At 39.9% G+C, this 17,480-nt stretch overlaps 2 protein-coding genes across 2 annotated transcripts in view; one reads left to right on the forward strand and one right to left on the reverse strand.

Moving 5' to 3' along the window:
• Positions 1 to 17,480, forward strand: part of Rpn2 (Regulatory particle non-ATPase 2) — a 55,440-nt gene that overhangs the window by 202 nt on the left and 37,758 nt on the right. Inside the window, exons 2-9 of the mRNA XM_066734915.1 lie at positions 173 to 290; positions 364 to 739; positions 818 to 1,279; positions 1,360 to 1,586; positions 1,659 to 1,911; positions 1,991 to 2,179; positions 4,538 to 4,753; positions 5,089 to 5,153. Of these exons, the coding sequence (XP_066591012.1) occupies positions 173 to 290; positions 364 to 739; positions 818 to 1,279; positions 1,360 to 1,586; positions 1,659 to 1,911; positions 1,991 to 2,179; positions 4,538 to 4,753; positions 5,089 to 5,153 (1,906 nt within the window). The remainder of the gene's footprint in view (positions 1 to 172; positions 291 to 363; positions 740 to 817; positions 1,280 to 1,359; positions 1,587 to 1,658; positions 1,912 to 1,990; positions 2,180 to 4,537; positions 4,754 to 5,088; positions 5,154 to 17,480) is intronic.
• On the reverse strand, positions 2,305 to 3,838 carry LOC136778447 (phospholipase A1-like). Its single transcript, XM_066735279.1, has 7 exons — positions 3,785 to 3,838; positions 3,530 to 3,707; positions 3,280 to 3,425; positions 2,957 to 3,208; positions 2,671 to 2,856; positions 2,469 to 2,598; positions 2,305 to 2,391 (listed from the first exon to the last, which is right to left on the reverse strand). Exons 1-7 carry the CDS (start codon positions 3,807 to 3,809, stop codon positions 2,334 to 2,336), a joined length of 975 nt encoding a protein of 324 aa, XP_066591376.1. The 5' UTR covers positions 3,810 to 3,838; the 3' UTR covers positions 2,305 to 2,333.

Here is a 17,480-nt window from a genome sequence, read left to right on the forward strand (position 1 = left end):
AAATAATATTACAGTTTCTCGTATAGAATCATTTACGATGATTTGCAAGTTGTGTATATCCTAACCTAAGTTAGTTTTTAAATATTCATTGAGAAATAGAGATATTTTATTGTTAATGAAAGAATGTTACCTGAATTGGATTTACAAAATAATATTTATGTTTACTTTTCAGGTGGTATTATCTCTCTCCTTGAAGAGCCCATGCCAGAATTGAAGGTTTTTGCTCTGAAAAAGTTGGACTTAATAGTGGATGAGTTTTGGCCTGAAATATCTGAGGCAATTGAAAAAATGTACAGCATCTACATTAACTTTTAAGTAAAGCATTTATGTCTTATTTTACCTTAATATGCTCTTCTCTTTCAGTGAAATTCTTCACGAGGACAAAGGTTTTAATCAGCATGATTTAGCTGCTTTAGTAGCTAGCAAAGTTTATTATCACCTTGGAAGCTTTGAGGATTCTTTGACTTATGCTCTCGGTGCAGGAGAGCTCTTTGATGTTAATGCAAGAAATGAATATGTGGATACCACTATTGCTAAATGTATTGACTTTTATACTCAACAGCGTGTTCAAGAGGCTGAAGGAAAATTGCCAGCTGGCGCAAAAATTGATCCTAGGCTAGAAGGAATCGTTAATAGGATGTTTCAACGTTGTCTAGACGATAACCAATACCGTCAAGCATTAGGTCTTGCTCTTGAAACTAGACGCATGGATATTTTTGAAGCTGCCATTATGCAATCTGTAAATTGACTGCTACACTTTGTTTTAACAAATTAATCCTTTCTTTTTGGAATTAAATTTCTTGCGATTATTTTTCAGGATGATGTTTGCGGTATGCTTTCCTATGCATTTCAAGTTGTGATGAGTCTTATTCAAAATCGTGGTTTTCGTAACACTGTACTGCGTTGCCTGGTGAATCTCTATCGCAATTTAGGAACACCTGATTATGTTAACATGTGCCAGTGTCTTATCTTTCTCGATGATCCATTGGCAGTTGCTGAGCTACTGGATAAGCTAAGCAAAGGATCCCAGGATTGTGTTCTGATGGCTTATCAAATTGCTTTTGATTTATACGAATCAGCAACTCAGCAGTTCCTTAGTCGTGTTTTACAAGCTCTCAGAGCTACTGCTCCTATACCAAGTGCATTAATAGTTAAACCTATTATTAAGCCAGTTAGTAAAGTTACTCCCGAAGTTAGCTCTGACCAGGCCTCTGTAGAGTCTGAAAGTAGTACTACACCTGCTGTAGAAGAAAAGGCTTCTCGCAGCGTCGATAGCTTAGTAAGTTTTCCGTTAATTTCAGAGATAAATAAGTAATATTTGTGGTTATTGATTTCTAAAAGTAATTTTTCTTACTTTAGACTACTGAGGAGCGAGAGCATCAAGAACGAATTGACGCACTTTCTAGTATTTTAGGAGGTGAAGTTTCAATCGATTTACATCTGCAATTTTTAATACGCAGCAATCATACTGACATGCTTATATTGAAAAATACCAAGGATGCTATTCGTGTATCCATATGTCATACTGCAACTGTAATAGCAAATGCTTTTATGCATTCAGGAACTACTAGTGACCAATTTTTAAGGTCACAATAATTATTTTAATTCAATTTCAAAAGTAGTCCTACCATTTAGTTAAACTTTCTATGTTATTTCAGAGATAACTTAGAGTGGCTGGCCAGGGCAACTAATTGGGCTAAACTAACTGCCACTGCTTCTCTCGGAGTGATTCATAGAGGTCATGAACAAGAAGCTTTGGCTCTAATGCAATCGTATTTGCCTCGAGATACCGGAGCAGGAGCAGGCTATTCGGAAGGTGGTGGATTATATGCCCTTGGTCTTATACACGCAAATCACGGAGCTGCGATCACGGATTACCTTCTTGGACAATTAAAAGATGCACAGAATGAGGTGATGGAAAAGTTATCCACAACACATTTCTCATAAGAGAATAATAATTTTATATATGAAAATTATATTATTATTATAGATGGTTCGTCACGGTGGGTGCTTAGGACTCGGCTTAGCTGCTATGGGATCTCATCGTCAAGACGTATATAAGCAGCTTAAATTTAATCTATATCAAGATGATGCCGTCACCGGAGAGGCTGCTGGAATTGCCATAGGGATGGTTATGCTTGGTTCAAAATCTACGCATGCAATCGAGGATATGGTAGCGGTAAGTCTTTTAAACGAATCTGCTAATCGTGCGACGCTTATTTTCAATTGAATGGCCAACTTGGAAAGTAGTAAAACACAAAAAATGTAGAAAATAAGAAATCAATGATTTATTTACACTTATAATGAGATGAATGAGACAAGTAAGTAAGATCTTATCCCAAGGCGAATGGAGAATTACTGTTGGTTTTTAACGTGTAGGAGCCTTTTGCACTGAAAAAATAAGAAAGGTTAAGAATAATCATATGTTTTATGTGTTAATGTTACATATAATAGGTTGTAGAGTTTACTTGGAATCGAGATTGGATCCTCCCATATATACGTGTCCTTTATCATCGTTTATTGGTGAAGCACGGAATCCATTACTGGATATGATAGATTCGGCAAAATAATAATATGCGCGGGAATGATCACAGACACCTGAAAAATTATATCATAGTAACCACGAAACTTGCAGAATTATAGAGACTAAATAATCTCGTTGACGTGTACCGAAAAAGTCTTTGCAGCCAGGTTGCTTCTTCCCATCATTGGGATAAAAGTCTGATTTACCGATAGAATCTGCAAAACCAATGGTCCCAGCAGTAGTATGAATAATCTGTACATGATCGGCATCCGAATGGTCTATTCTCTCTCCTGGTTTAGATTTTCTAAATCCAACCAAAGCTGGGTCAAGCCCTATAAATCAAAATTTCATTATAAAGATATATAGTACGCCTATAGCTTAAATCAAAAATGTTTTGATCAAAGCTCGCGCGTGTGTGTGTGTGCGCCTTACCTACGACTTCAGGAATTACACCCTTTGCCTTACGAGCGGCAAGTCCAACAATATGGGCTCCCAAAGAATGTCCAACAAGCTGGACATCGGAGTATTTCAAATTCCCTTCGTAGTATAAAAAGTCAATAAACGCACCAAGATATTCACCCACTACTGGTACAGCCCTTGCACTACTAAAATAGAATAGACTGCCAGCAAGCTTGTTCCAATCCATGATGAAAACGTTGTAGTCTTCGGTGGTATTCATGTAGGCTGCAAAATGATTGTTAAAAATTATTTTACAATGTTTCTTAAAACGTCGTAACAATAATTCTGTAACATACCATCAAGCACAGAGATACACGAAGGATTTTGACCATTGGACTTCCATCCGTGGGTAATGATTTTGGATTTGCGTGTTGGATTCCATTGGCTCCTATTTAAAGCCTCGATATCGTTAACGTTAATTAATTCTCCTGTTAAATTCTCTCTAGAAAGATAAATATTTATGCTTTGGTATCCTTGTTAATTTATTTTGTTATAAACTGGTTTATATTCCTTTAAAATAAATTGAATCGATACACTGCTACTAACCGAGTATAAAGTGTAAAGGTGATAGTGTCCAATTCCGATCTATATAAATCCTGCAGCTCTTCTTGGCTGTAGGTGGCGTTCTCTTCCCTTAAATCAATTAGATATGTCCTGCCAGTTTCATCGGGTAATACCGTATATTCTTCTGGATGTGTAAAGGCCAGAAGAAACGCAGGGTAAACTGTGGAGATGAAGTTAACGTTACGGACATGTTCCAAGAGAAATAAATATCAAATTCGGGTATCAATCGATACTAACGCAAAGCTAAAGGAGCAGCGACCATAATGTCGATACGAGATATATCCTATCGCACTGCTTAAATTATTATGACTTGATTTCCATCAGTGATCATTATATAGGTCGTAATATAGGTCCATGACTGTTATCCAAAACATAAATGATAAGCTTAATCTACAATTGACAATTATCAGTTTGCGTCAGTTGCGCCGAATATCTGCACCTTTGATAATGAAGAACAATCGAAATCCAAGTTTTAATCTTTGAGCGGCGGATATCATGAATTAATATTTTCTCAGCAAAAAACGGATGTCATCTGGGATTGATAGTGCAAATATTTTCATTCAATACGGATTCTGTCAAGTTGGCCTCTGTATTGATTTCGTTCACATAAAATGGTTATTTACGAGTAACGACTTTGTTGAAAAAAAAAAAAAAAAAAAAAAAAGTTATTTACCTCGATACGGTATGCATACTCATGAATTCTTCGCCTGATAGATTTATGGATCGATAATAAGGTAGAATCTGTCATAGCGAACAGTTTTAATAAAAAACATAAATCAATAATAGTCTACGGACTCGTGTACCAGCTTGAACTAATTTGTTCAGAGTTTAGGACTTTCTTCTTCAGCCTCTACACACTGTTAAAATAAGCTAATTGCCCAAAATGGGTAATTCAAAGATAAATTCCTACCGTTTTGTACCATTAATGAAAAATAGTACAAGAAATCGATTTAATTTGCAAGGTGAAATGAACAATGATTATTTTTGCAGTACGCTCAAGAGACTCAACATGAAAAAATTTTGCGAGGCTTGGCAGTGGGTATCGCATTCACCATGTACGGACGCCTGGAGGAGGCTGATCCTCTCGTGACGTCACTCTGTGCCGACAAGGATCCAATCCTGCGAAGAAGCGGCATGTATACATTGGCGATGGCGTACTGTGGTACCGGGAACAACCAGGCAATTCGGAAACTCCTGCACGTCGCGGTAAGTCACGACTCTCACGGATTAATCTTTCAAAGTGCTTCCCGTGACTAGCTCTCCTTTGTTGGCACCGTTCTTCGACGTCGGATCCTGAAAACCGCCACCTGCCACTGTTTCCACATTTTACCTCATGAAAGTCATTTGGAGCGAACATATTTCATTCATACAGAGATTTGTTCGCGACAGTGCGCTCGTGCCTGCTTCGGGAATGGCCCCTTTTGGTTTTTCGTACCCTCGCACACCGATGAATCATTAAACGGGCGTAGGAAATGATTCGTAATTTTTAATTGGCACCGTAGGACTGTGAATCCTTTCGAATAACATGGTATTTCTTGCAGGTATCCGATGTCAACGACGATGTACGTCGAGCTGCGGTCACAGGCTTAGGATTCCTTTTGTTCAGGTGAGTCGCAGCGAGAGATGCATAATTCTCCGGAGTTGGTGTGGATGTGCGGACTGTTAGAATGCGGATTTTCCAAGGTTTAAATGTCGCTAAGCGAGGAATTTTGAGCACGCTGTGATAGCAGCTTAGATTCATACCTTTAATAACGCAAGGTAATGTCTTTCCCCCGAACTAAGCATTTACACCCTTAAAATGCAATAATGCTGCAAGCATACGCAATTGCACGTAAAAATGATGGATGGCTCTTTCTCGTTTTATGCAAATTGCGAATCCTAACTCTTAACGATGTAACATGAATCTCGTGTCTCGAGTTATTATGGTTTTCCTCGCTTTGCTATACATTTAAGCTTCAAGCAAGAGGTGTTTATGATATAGTTTCCAAACTCGAGGTTTTGTCCCTTAGCACTGCGTCTGAAAGAGCAACGTAGCAAATTCTACAGAGCAATTGTGCAAGTTTATCATATCAAGTGAATTTTGAGCAAAGTTGCACAACTCTTTTTGGAATCAAAACATTACTCGAGAGTGTTAACGAATCACTCTGGCTGATTTACCTCTTCGGGGGAACAGGCTCCACCTACTCGAGTCCCGCCTAAAAAGTGGTTCGATATTGATTATCTCGATCGATTCTTGACTCGAGTTGAGACACTGGAATCTAATCGAGCAAAATTTAGAAATAATTCATATATACTGTCTTTTGTCTTCTTTTTTTTTGGCAGAAAGTTGTGTATTTCGTCAGTTGGATAAACTCGAACAATGCGTAGCGTGTGGCATTCGACCGTGACTTTGTCGAGATGTATAAAAAGCAAGAGATAAGCTAGACGACTATGCTTAAGCGGTTTGGGTTATTTCAGGCGCAAAAGAAGCTTATCTTATTTTCTTTTCGAGCATCACCGTCGTGTCTCGCTTGAATCTCGTATTAAGGATGATGACTATAGCTGAGACAACACTGGATGTTAATTTTATACGGAAAAACAGGCAAAAGTGGACTGGTTCCGTTGAAACCCTCGCTGTGTGGGGTAGCAGTGGTATTTCAATGCACGCTAGAATGTACTGCTCGCTGGTCGTAGCGGACAGCTCAACCGAGAGTGCTTTGGAGGCTTCGTCAGTCGACAGTACTTGATCAAAACGTGTTTAAGTATGGGTACAGCTATTGCAAATTGTGTTTACATTCAACCTATATGACAATCTCATTGGCTTTCAATCGTCCTCTTAATTCAATCACCAGCTCCAATATATGCTGTTAATTAACGTTTACCTGTGTACTCGAGGGGTTTTATCTCTTTTCTAAAAAAGAAAAGTATATATATATATATATATGTATTAGATAATTAATCGATCAGTCGACAAAGCCGAGCTTTAATCGCGAAAGATCGGTATGTTTCTTGAGAACTAGGCGATGACCTTGATGTGTACATAGATATCCTATAGTGACTTGGTGAATTTTTCTAATCATAATGGGTACGCGCGATATAGCTAACTCGAGAGGGTACACAAGGCTGTGTGTGTTCTCTTTCCTTACTTTTATTAAACTTTACAATGGAATCTCGGATAACCCGAGTCGACGTTTTCCATTAGAGATCAGTCGCATGGATTGTTTTGAATCCCTTATTTCTAGTTACTCGTCAGATTTTCAAGGGACTGTGCTCCTCGTTCTTCCGAGTGAGAACTAAATGGTAGCCTTGAATGTTAAAAGCCTCGAAGTCCTTGCTCGACGACGATTGGTAAGAATTTTTTCCCATCATTGTTCCTTTCTTTTCAATATTCTTTTTGCTCGTATTCATTTCCGTTCATTTTTATATCTGCTCAGGCTTCGTACGACGGGTCTCGTTTTTCCGATAAGGTCGGATTCCGATTCACGTTTAATTTCCTTCTTCTTTGAGATAACGCAGAGCGATAACGAATCACCTCACGAGTGCTTCCCATTGTTTCCGAGGATCCCGAGATTAAAGGAGATACAGCCAGTTGCATCGATGTGGAAGATTAACGCATCTTGGGCTCCAATTCGCACAAAGAGCAGGAGGCTTTACTTTTGTTGTTTGCTGTTTGACAAATCCAACCGAATTTGCTGCCACAAAGGAAGAATGCAATTTCGGAATTTTTCTCGATAAAGCGTTGTTACTGCATTATTATTGCGGACTGATTTTTATCTCTCTCCCTCTCTCCCTCTCTCCCTCTCTCTCTCTCTCTCTCTCTATATATATATATATATATATATTGGAAAGAGAAAAGAAAAGAAAATGGAAAATTCACACACAATCGGAGCTCACATGCGAAGACAAAGGGTTTGCTCAGAAACCTACATACATAGATACACACTGAATGGTGGTATCCGTAGTTTAGTTTTTAGCGATCATTGGGAATCTTAATCTGATGGGAGCAGTCGATAAGTCGGTGGCAATAAGAGAAAGTCTTAATTGAAAAAGTCTATCAGCGGAAGGATAGCGAGGGGATGAACTGTCGCTGAGAATAAATTGCTAGGGTCTCCCCGTTAAAAATAAAGAAAGAGATTCTTAATAGGTAGGTAGGAGCGTTGGTGAAAATCGAGAAGCTTCCAGAAATCGCATTTTGAAAGCACGCTCGAGCCTTTATAGTGGGAACGCTTATTCGTCAAAGTCTCAGGAAAATCGACGTAGAATGGCGAATCGCGATTTGATTTATGCCAAGCAGCCGTCCAAGTTCGGCAGGAGGTTTTCGTCCCACCGTCGGTGCTCCAGAGCTATGATGATTTATCGCTTGGCCAATTCGATGGAATCATTTATTTTTCTTGCACCTAACGATATTCCAAAAGCATCGTTACGATAATTTGGCCCTTTGCCACCCTCGTGGCTCCGGGGAACATGTTACAATTCCATATTCATTCGCTCAATCTCTCACACCTTTCTCGTCAAATTCATTCCTGGAGAGAGAGAGAGAGAGAGAACACCTCGTGTTTTTCTTCACGGTCGAATTACTCGAGTAATGGGGAGCCAGGTGAAATCTGTTAAATATCTTATTCGATGAATCAATTTGGTACTCGACGAGTCCTACCACCACACCTGTCTCCAGATTATTTTGCCGAATAGCGGGTATCGAGCTAGACGTCCCATTTTCGAGCAATTGCTCTGGTTAACGTGATTAAAGGGATCGTTTAATAATAGGGGGCAATATTTTTGCACGAGTATTGGACAACGTTTCTAATTCTAATCGATTGTTCGGCCGGAATACAAAGGTAGCGAGACAACGATGGATGCAACCTACGTGCGAATCGCTACGAATCGATGCACTTGTATGATGACTGGACTGGATTTCTCTAGTATGTACCCTAGTCACGAATGGTGGATCTCATTTGGCCGTAGAAAGACCTTTGCAGACCCGTGCGAAATTAATTTACATTTATCCTCCGATTAAAGCGTTGATTAAAATCGAGCTTAGTCTCTCTCGGTGTACGTGTCCCACTGACCGTTTCGACTTTGATTCGGGGGACCCTTCGAGTTCCACTCTGTGTGTATATATATGTACTCTCTTCCGAAAATTTCCTTACTCTCTCCAATGAGAAATTTGGCCAACGCTCGATGAGCTGGTAAATTTAAATCGATCGATCAACGAGTAGCACTGCTCGTATTTTCATGCGAGTAACCCGATTCCTCATTTGTTTTTGCGTTATTAAATTTTATATCGCATTCCATTCTTAGAAATCCAATTAAAAATGTTTAATAATGCAATTTGATGAAAAGTTGTGAAAAAAGAGTGGCTGAATAATTCAGATAACGGTATGCAATTATCGAATTTGTCGAATTAAGAATCGTTGCTTCTCTCTCTCTCTCTCTCTCTCTCTCTCTGTGACCTAAAAGTTTAAAGATTAAATCCATCGTTACGTTCGCTTCATTATTATGATTAGGGGAAACTTTGTTATTGGAAATTAGTCGCGATCGCCGAACGCGTGGATGTTGCTTCGGAGGAATGGTCCGATTTAGTCCTCTGTTAAAAGGGGGATGCTCTTTTGGGATGTATTAGGGGTTGCATAATATCCTTTGGATGACGTTATTACCCAAGACCTTTCAACGGAACTTGCTTTTCCGCTTGTTAACACGCGTTGCATCGCGTTATGACGTTCGTTTCCTAAATTACCCTTCAAGATTACTCGTTCACACCCTGAAGAGATTTTCTTTATTCTCATAACACTCAACAGCTAATATTTCAGAAACAACGACTCATTCGTTAAGAAACTTTGTTTTCTAATAAAACTTCAACCCCCCCCCCTTTTTAATGTAACATAGAAACAAAATATTCAGTTGCACAGATAATTTAGAAACACGCGTGTAAAACATACGAATATTCTCCTTATCGCTGTTTCGTGGAACAAGACGAATCGTGAAATAAACTGGAGGAAATTGTGCCACCTGCTCCAAGATTTCTGCGAAGACTGCTGCAAAATATTTGCTTGTACCTCGTATCGTCTTGATTTGGTTTTCGGTGTTGTTGCACCCGCGGTTCGTTCTTTTCGCGAATGAATGTTTAATCTTCTTGTTTGCCAAACGCACACACGCGTATGTACACGTACACTGATAAGGCGGTAACAAGCGTGAATGTGTGCCTATGCCAATCAATTTACAGTGAAATAATGATCGATGTTTCCCAGAGCTCAACTAAAATAGGATAATCCTCGTTATTCGATGTACCATAATGCAAACTGACAAAGCATCTGATAAAAAGTCAATCATGGGGCACATTGTTCGTCCGAAAACTAATTAAGGTGTCGGATACGCGTGGCAAATAATGTTGCGCGTATGTACGCGCGAATAAGATCCTAGTTTTGTCATACGGAATTGTTTCGATAAAATTTTTAACTGACCACACGCAGGAGGGGGGGGGGGGAGGGGGATATGACGCCAGGCAACGCGTTTCCCCGTATACACTTTTGTGCTTGGCTCTACAGGTGTCGCAATTTGTTCAGGGAACAAAAACGAATAACGAGTCTCGTAGCGAGTCCCCTGCGATTTTTAGCATGAACCGTTAACTATTATTCATGAGAATTTGCGACTCGCGAATCCGAAAAAAGATAGCCATTGTGTCTCGTCTTCTGTGAAATTAACTACTGAAAAAAAATCCTATTTTCTTTGACAAAAAAAATAACGTCACGTGCAATTTATCCGGGTTTGATATTGTTATTTAAATTTGTTTTCGAGACAGTTCAAAGTCCATGAATTTTTCAAAATGCCTTCTTTTCCCTCGACCCGTACTTTATTTTACGACAAAAGATAATATTAGAATTTTTAAGTTTGTAGAGCAATAATATAAAATATACTTTGTATATTTTTCATCTTCCTTTTGGCAAACGTATATAACTCTTTCAAAGCTTGTGGATGGTTCACAGGTTTGTCTCATTTCATTATTCTTTTCTCTACGGTAATATATACGTAATACCTTTTTCTAAGATTTTCAGATCTGACAGAGCATATCGAAAGCTTTATATCGTTTTTCCGTTTCAACTTGTCGATAATCTGCCATTTTGTTTCTATCGCTGCTATTATATTGCACAAGCACAGACATTGGGAATTGTAGAGACATATTTGATAATTTATGAGAAAATCGAAAGGTAAGAGATTTGTGTGGTTTTATTTCAATTCCATTTGTTACGATAAACGTTCTTTAATGTTTAACGCTTGTTAGATAGAGCCCTGTAATTATGAGTCGATAACCAGGTGGAGTTTAGGTAGATGTGCACAATTTTTCTATAGATACAATTAACTATCACAAATTACAAGAGGTTGGTCACTCTGATTCTCAAAATCTCGTAATCTTAAGAAAATGATCAACTCTAGCAAACCCTTGCCCCAATGGTGAACAAAACCAGGACCAACAAATGTAAGAAAATGATTTCTTTGATCGCGATAATACAGCACCGTATTACAGACAAATGATTTCACTTTTCAGAGAGTAAGAAAAGATTCCTGTCAAGACAGCAGAAAGCTTTTAGGAGAACATACGCACAGAAGACCTTTTGGAAAATTTGAGAAATCATTGCAATAGTCGATATATATATATATATCACTCTGCTTGCATACATTTGGATGTTGCGAGAACTCCTCAAATACGTTTTCAATATCCTCGTGGAATCCATCTACGGACAGCATAGGGAAGGATAAGTGAGAGAGATGGGATGTATCCTTATGGAGCTGTCGGGATTTGTAGGATGTAGCAAACACAGTCGAGTCTGCATTTTCATATTCCAGCAGCCATGCACGTATATCGATCTCGCGCTGAGTGGTCGAAAGGACCAGCGTGGTGATAACTCGAGGCTTTAACGACGAATCGATAATAGTAAATTCGCCACTGAGCCGAGGAGGAGGAAGAATGCATGGGTAGAGCACGTATAGAGTGAATTTTTGACTCTGGGTCAAATTGCCTTTGGCCAAACGTGCTTCTAGAGGCTGTATCTTCGCGAGTGGAGCTTTGCGCTGCTGTTTTTTGTTTTCGTCTGTTTGGGGCTGCCGCAAATCGAGCGGGCAGCTACTTCGCGGTCCGTGCTTGACGATCTCCATGCAGGAAGTGCTTGAAATATGGATGTTCCACTAGGAGCGCAGCATATGCGTCTGGCTACCCATCCAAACTGTCGGACTACTTGAAATTTTATGGCCCTAATTCCTTCGCCCCTTTTCCCTTCCTCCTCTTTTTCTTCTTCTTCTTCCACTTTTGCCAACGTTTCTCCTTTTCCCATTCCCAAACTCTTATTATTCTCCGGAAGCTCTGTAAACTGAAAATGTCTGATATATGGGCTATGTGTACCACTGCCCGCACAACAACTCTTAAGGGGAATATTTTATCATTGTACCGGCCACGTTAACATTTTTCCATAAGTTTCGTGCCACTGTCAAGCACATATTTTGTGCAGAGTGCATTTGATTTTCGTCTTCTCCAGGTGTGTCTTCGTCGTGATAAAGTCGGTTTTAATCTGGTTGCACTGCCCCTCTCTCCTTATACACCGATCGCATTAAATTTTTTCCACGCGTCTCGTGGCACTGGCAAGAATAACCATGACGATTCGTGCACTTGGCAAGCGAATCCTTCGTGCACAGTAGCGTTGATTTTGGCTTGCGGAACGTGCGGTTAACTGAGCTTACGCGAGTCCCGTGACGGCTTCTCCCGGTGTGTGTCTTCGTTGCGGTAATATCGCTTTTAAGCTGGTTGCGCTGCCCAATTGGCGGAGCTGTATACAAGAGAGAGAGAGAGAGAGAGAGAGACTGTGGCATCGGAGAACCCGAAGGATCGATACTTCATCAACATAAATAACCGGGATCTCGCTCGGTAAAGTCTTACTCTCTTATTCCTCTCCCGTATATATATATATATATATACCGTGCTGCTCCTTCTTTTTCCCCCATTTGAGCTTTTCACTCGGTTGATCCAGCATCCTCCATCGAATCCCGTAATGATTATTTCTCGACTGGCGTTAGTCGGAATTTTCAAAGGAGAAAACAATCAAATTTGCCAGACTCGTATTCGGTGTGTAAATCCAAAATTTATTCCACGTCTTGGCGAACTTTCTGCTTATATATCGAGGGATGGAGTTTCTCCAGAGATAAGATGAGACTTTGTGGTTCCGGAAGATTCGCCAACCCCTTTGTTCGCCACCGTAATTTAGATGAGCGTTATGCTTGTTTTCTCTCCCCTCTCGTATACATAAATATATATATATATATATATATATATATATATATATATAGAAATAAACATGCGAGCTTACCTCAGGCTGAAAAGGTTCTTAAGCTGTTCCACTGTGGAAACAGGCATTCGTCACGTCGCTCGTTGATTCCTTCTTCTGCGTCGATCCTCGCGAAGATCGAGCTTTTCCTCAGGTTTTCACGCTTCTGCACCCGACGTTTTCCTTTTTCCCCTCGAATCTACCTTTCCCTTGCATTTCTCTACACTTGATAAATATTTAACACCTTTCTTGATCCCCTCTTACTATCTAAATTCCACGACTCAAATCTTCCACAGATTCCGCGCTCCGGATCTCTTAAAACTTTTATTTATCTTCATCCATTATTAACCGTAATTCGACTTTGTTACGTTAAACGTATTCGTTGTGATAAAAAATGTTTAAAGTATATATATATATATATATATATATATATATAGCCTGTGATTTTTGTCGGACGAACAACACTGAATTTATTCTTTGGTGGAACACTCCGCTACTTAATCCGTTTCCCTTGTCAACGAATAGATTGGCGAAACGCGCTCTTTATCGAATATAATAAAAACGGCATTTACATATCGTGCAAAAAGCTGGCTGAAAAGCACCGTTGAATCCTAATTGCGAATTCCGATAAAATACGTGAAATCCATAAATGCGTTTCCATATATTATATTATCAGTGTGGAGAGTTTGTAAACTACCGAAAAAACAGCGAGTTAATTGGATTTTTCGAGAGTAGTGCTATATATATATATATATAACAGTGAAATAATTTTGTAATGGTTTTAATTAAACCGTGAAACGGCCAGCCGCGTGATATCAACGAAAAACAAAAGAGTTTGCACTTGAGTTTGGGAGAGAAAGAACTCTCTCTCTCTCTCTCTCTCTCTCTCTCGTCGCGATTTGTAAGGTAGCTTTTTGCGAGAGTTAACTTGAATTCAATTTTGAGGATATCGATAGGATTTTTCTTTTAAAAGAACTTCTAAGCGGCTTTGCACAAAGAGGAGTCGATCCAATCGTTTTTTCCCTCGTACACGTACATATACGTATCGACGTCCTTGCCCAAGCAAATAAATAGCAAATTTTTCTCTCTTTTCCTCCTTTTATCTTGCTTATCTCGTTGATGATGTTACTTTAGCCTGGTTAGAGCGATCAGAGTTTATATCACTGTATAAGCTTTGCGTATTCCTTAATCGTCGAGCACATTGTTGCTCAACAATTTATTTATTATAAAAGCTTAATCGCGCGATTAATTTCCGCGCGTCCATTTTTTTCCCCCCACGGAACACAGCATGGAAAGGTACTTCGACCTCGTTAAATTTCTCCAAATTTTACGCTCCCGCTCTTTCTTCATGAATTTTCAATGAGCGAGGCTTTTCTGGAGCACACCTTGCATTGTTGTTACGTTTAATGTAACGTGCAGCTGCGGTCCGAACTTGGCAGTGCTGCGGCGTGAGATGAACAACGATGAAAGTTAAGCCGAACTTCATGGGTAGCCGTGAATTTTGCTCGGAATAACTTTAAAGTGATTCTAAAGCTGCTTCCTCGCGAAATTCTCTGCGTATGAAAGGAAACCTGCATCCGCGAACCAAGGCAAACATTTTGCGGCCTGCGGATGCCTGTTAACTTTTAATTAAATGACGGACAGGTAAATTATTTCGCATTCGAAAGAAAACCTCCGGCTTTTACATGGGAGAAGGAAAGAGAAAAGAGGGGAAAAAATAGAAAAACGATAAGAAAGCCGAGAGATTCATCTGCATTAACATTGGATTCGCGACGACTCGGCTGCACCTCTTCTGGGTCGAGGCAGACTCGCGGTAATATATATATATATATATATATATATATATATATGTGTGTGTTTAAGCAGTTTTCAGCGACTTTAATTGAATTTGAACGTGAATCCATCACGGGGATGGACGAGGAGCAAGCTTTGACTGTCGAAAGAATTATTCCCAATGATAAACGCTGGAGATATATCCTGAGGAAGGAATTTTAGTTTTAACGAGTGAGGAAAGGGGCCAAGTGGGATGGATGCGGTGTAATCACTGCAATCAGCGAGGTTAGGGATCATTAAAGTCGAGTGGTTTGATTAAATAACGAAGAAAGAGGGAGGGGGGAATGTGGGACTGGTGCTGAAAAGCGAGTAAATATTAGGAAAAACGCCTGGCTGATCGGAGCCACCCCGGATGACCTTGAAGGAATTCGAATTGCAAGCCGATATCAGTCGCGCGTGTTATCAATTCGCCGAAGGCTCAATCGCTAGTCTGTACGAGTGTGACTGTGTCGTGCGCGAGGTTTCCTTGTAAAAGTTGGAGGAATTTCAGAGAACATCCAGGAATAACGTTCATTAGGATTTTCCTTGCGGGAAATTTATGGACGAGCCTCGCTCTTGGGAGGAGCGACGTGTAAAACTTGGAAATTCGATGTTCGGTGCTGTCGGTTGGTTGGCTGGTCGGTCGATCGGATGGTCGCTATCCTCGCGTAGGGCAAACTTCTAAGCAGTTATCTGGAAGCGTATTGGCAGCTCGAGTGAACTCGGAGGAAGCTAACTTGACGTTAAGTGAGCTAGTCATGTGCTTCTGTGTTTAGACGAGAGAAACTTGGAAAATCGAACGTTACGAATCGCGTCGTTTGATTTTTTACCATGAACTTCGAGTTCCATTTCCGGCGTAAATCATGCGTTTTGTATTTGTTTCTTCACGCTGAACAAACTTCTTATTTAAATATAAGTATATATATATATATATATTTATATATATATGTATACAACCGTAGAAAGGGAAAATAAATTTCTTTCTTGACATATATATATATATATATAAATAAATAAATACGGGGAAGCGTTTATGGTTGCCAATAAAAGCAAAAGGTTCGTCAGGACTTTGTCCGTGATTTTCTCGACTGCTGACGCGATATTTTCCCGTCGTGAAACAATATACATAAAAGAGAGTGTTATTTGCAATGTCAATGCCGCTTTGCAAAGCGTGCCTCGTGAACGGGAACGGCTGCTGCTGCTTGGTTGAAAACGAAACGTGTATGTATATGTAGTAGTTTATTGTCCAAAAGAAGAACGAAGGGGAAAAAGAAGAGGTAGCACACGGTGGCTGGCTGGCTATGTGCTGCTTCTTCCCCTTTCGCTCTGTCACGCTAAATTCTCATTACCCGACGAGCAGACGACGCGTTGCGTCACCGAGAGGCCGCACCAACTTTGTGCGTCTCCTTCAAAATTGAGCTATACCACTGAAAAAGTAGTACAGGTTTACGATTCTTCCGCCCTGTGGATTTCAGGTCGAATACAACTCGTTTATCCTATGTACATATCAGCGTTGCCAACTCCGCCATTTTGATTATATACTACGGTGTACAGTGATGTCATTGATTGCAGAATCAAGCTTTTAGCAACAAAAATAAAGTTAACCGCTAGCCAGCAGCAGTATAGAAAATTTGAAGGGAAGGGATATATACCTCTTCCCTTCAAGTTTTCAATAATGCTGCTGGCTAACGGTTAACTTTATTTTTGTTGCTAAAAGCTTGATTCTGCAATCAATGACATCACTGTACACCGTAGTATATAATCAAAATGGCGGAGTTGGTAACGCTGGTACGTATATACCACGCCTTGCGTCAATCTCGATACCCCTTTACCATTACCTGGATCCAAAAGTAAAAAGCATTCGACTAGCCGCACCGAGAGTCCGTAGCAACATTGTGCGTCTCCTTAAAAATTGATCTGTACCACTGAAACAGTAGTAAAGATTTACGATTCGTCCGACCTGTGGATTTTAGGTCGAATATAGCTCGTTTATGTATCCTACATATTTATGTATATCGCACCTTGTGTATCAATCTTGATACCCAGTTCCATTACCTGGATTCAAAAGTAAAAGCTCCGGAAGTTCATCCAGTTACACGATTTAATGTCAGAAATTAATTCGAATTAAGCCGATGAAGCGCCATTTGAGAAATTTATTCTTATTCTCGAGGAGCCGGGGGATAAAGTTTCGAGTTTCTACGTAGGAATAGCAGGTCTGCTTGAACCAGGCGGATAATTAGAAATTACCCGTTAATCGTGCAGCTCGCTTTAATCACTGGAAAAGCCTGCGGGCCGAGCCGCACTTAAATAGTCTTACTAGATAAGGTATCTTGATGCAATACACTGCTGCTCCTGCAGTCGAATCAGGACTCTTATTCCACTTTCAATTCCCCCTCCCCCTCCCTCCTCCTTCTCGTTTGCGACTAGCAAAATCTAGAAAAACAACTTTATAGCCATCTCGCGCGATGACAATTTTTCTCCACTCCATTAATCGTAACTTTATATATTTTTATCTCCTTTCTCCTCGCTGTGCGATAAGAAAGAAACCACTCAGCGTCCAACGACAAAATCCTCGATTCGCTTGTTTTTCTCCTAGAATGGATCAGCTGGGAGTATTTCAGGCGTGTAGTCGTACTGTGCAGGTATATTATTTAACGATAAGGCAAATTTTGTCAATAGAATCCCACCACACACTATGTAGGTTATTTTAGCAGAGACAAACAATGTGGCTGTGATTTAAATTCACACGTGCGGAAGTTTCACGTGGATGAGCGTGAAACGTGTAAAGGCCGAGTGATTTTATAATCGACCCAGAAAAATACATCGAGAGATGA

This window comes from Prorops nasuta, unplaced genomic scaffold (assembly GCF_024137725.1).
Source record: "Prorops nasuta isolate Cenicafe-Biocafe unplaced genomic scaffold, Cenicafe_Pnas_1.2 PNAS00014, whole genome shotgun sequence".
NCBI classification, from domain to species: domain Eukaryota; kingdom Metazoa; phylum Arthropoda; class Insecta; order Hymenoptera; family Bethylidae; genus Prorops; species Prorops nasuta.

What these genes read in the sequence shown, in the direction of transcription:
- LOC136778447 (XM_066735279.1), bottom strand. Translation starts at nt 3,809, where the DNA reads ATGGTCGCTGCTCCTTTAGCTTTGC. An exon ending in ACCTTTACACTTTATACTCG is followed by an intron (nt 3,426 to 3,529) that starts GTTAGTAGCAGT and finishes TTATCTTTCTAG; the next exon opens with AGAGAATTTAACAGGAGAAT. An exon ending in TGTAATTCCTGAAGTCGTAG is followed by an intron (nt 2,857 to 2,956) that starts GTAAGGCGCACA and finishes TTTGATTTATAG; the next exon opens with GGCTTGACCCAGCTTTGGTT.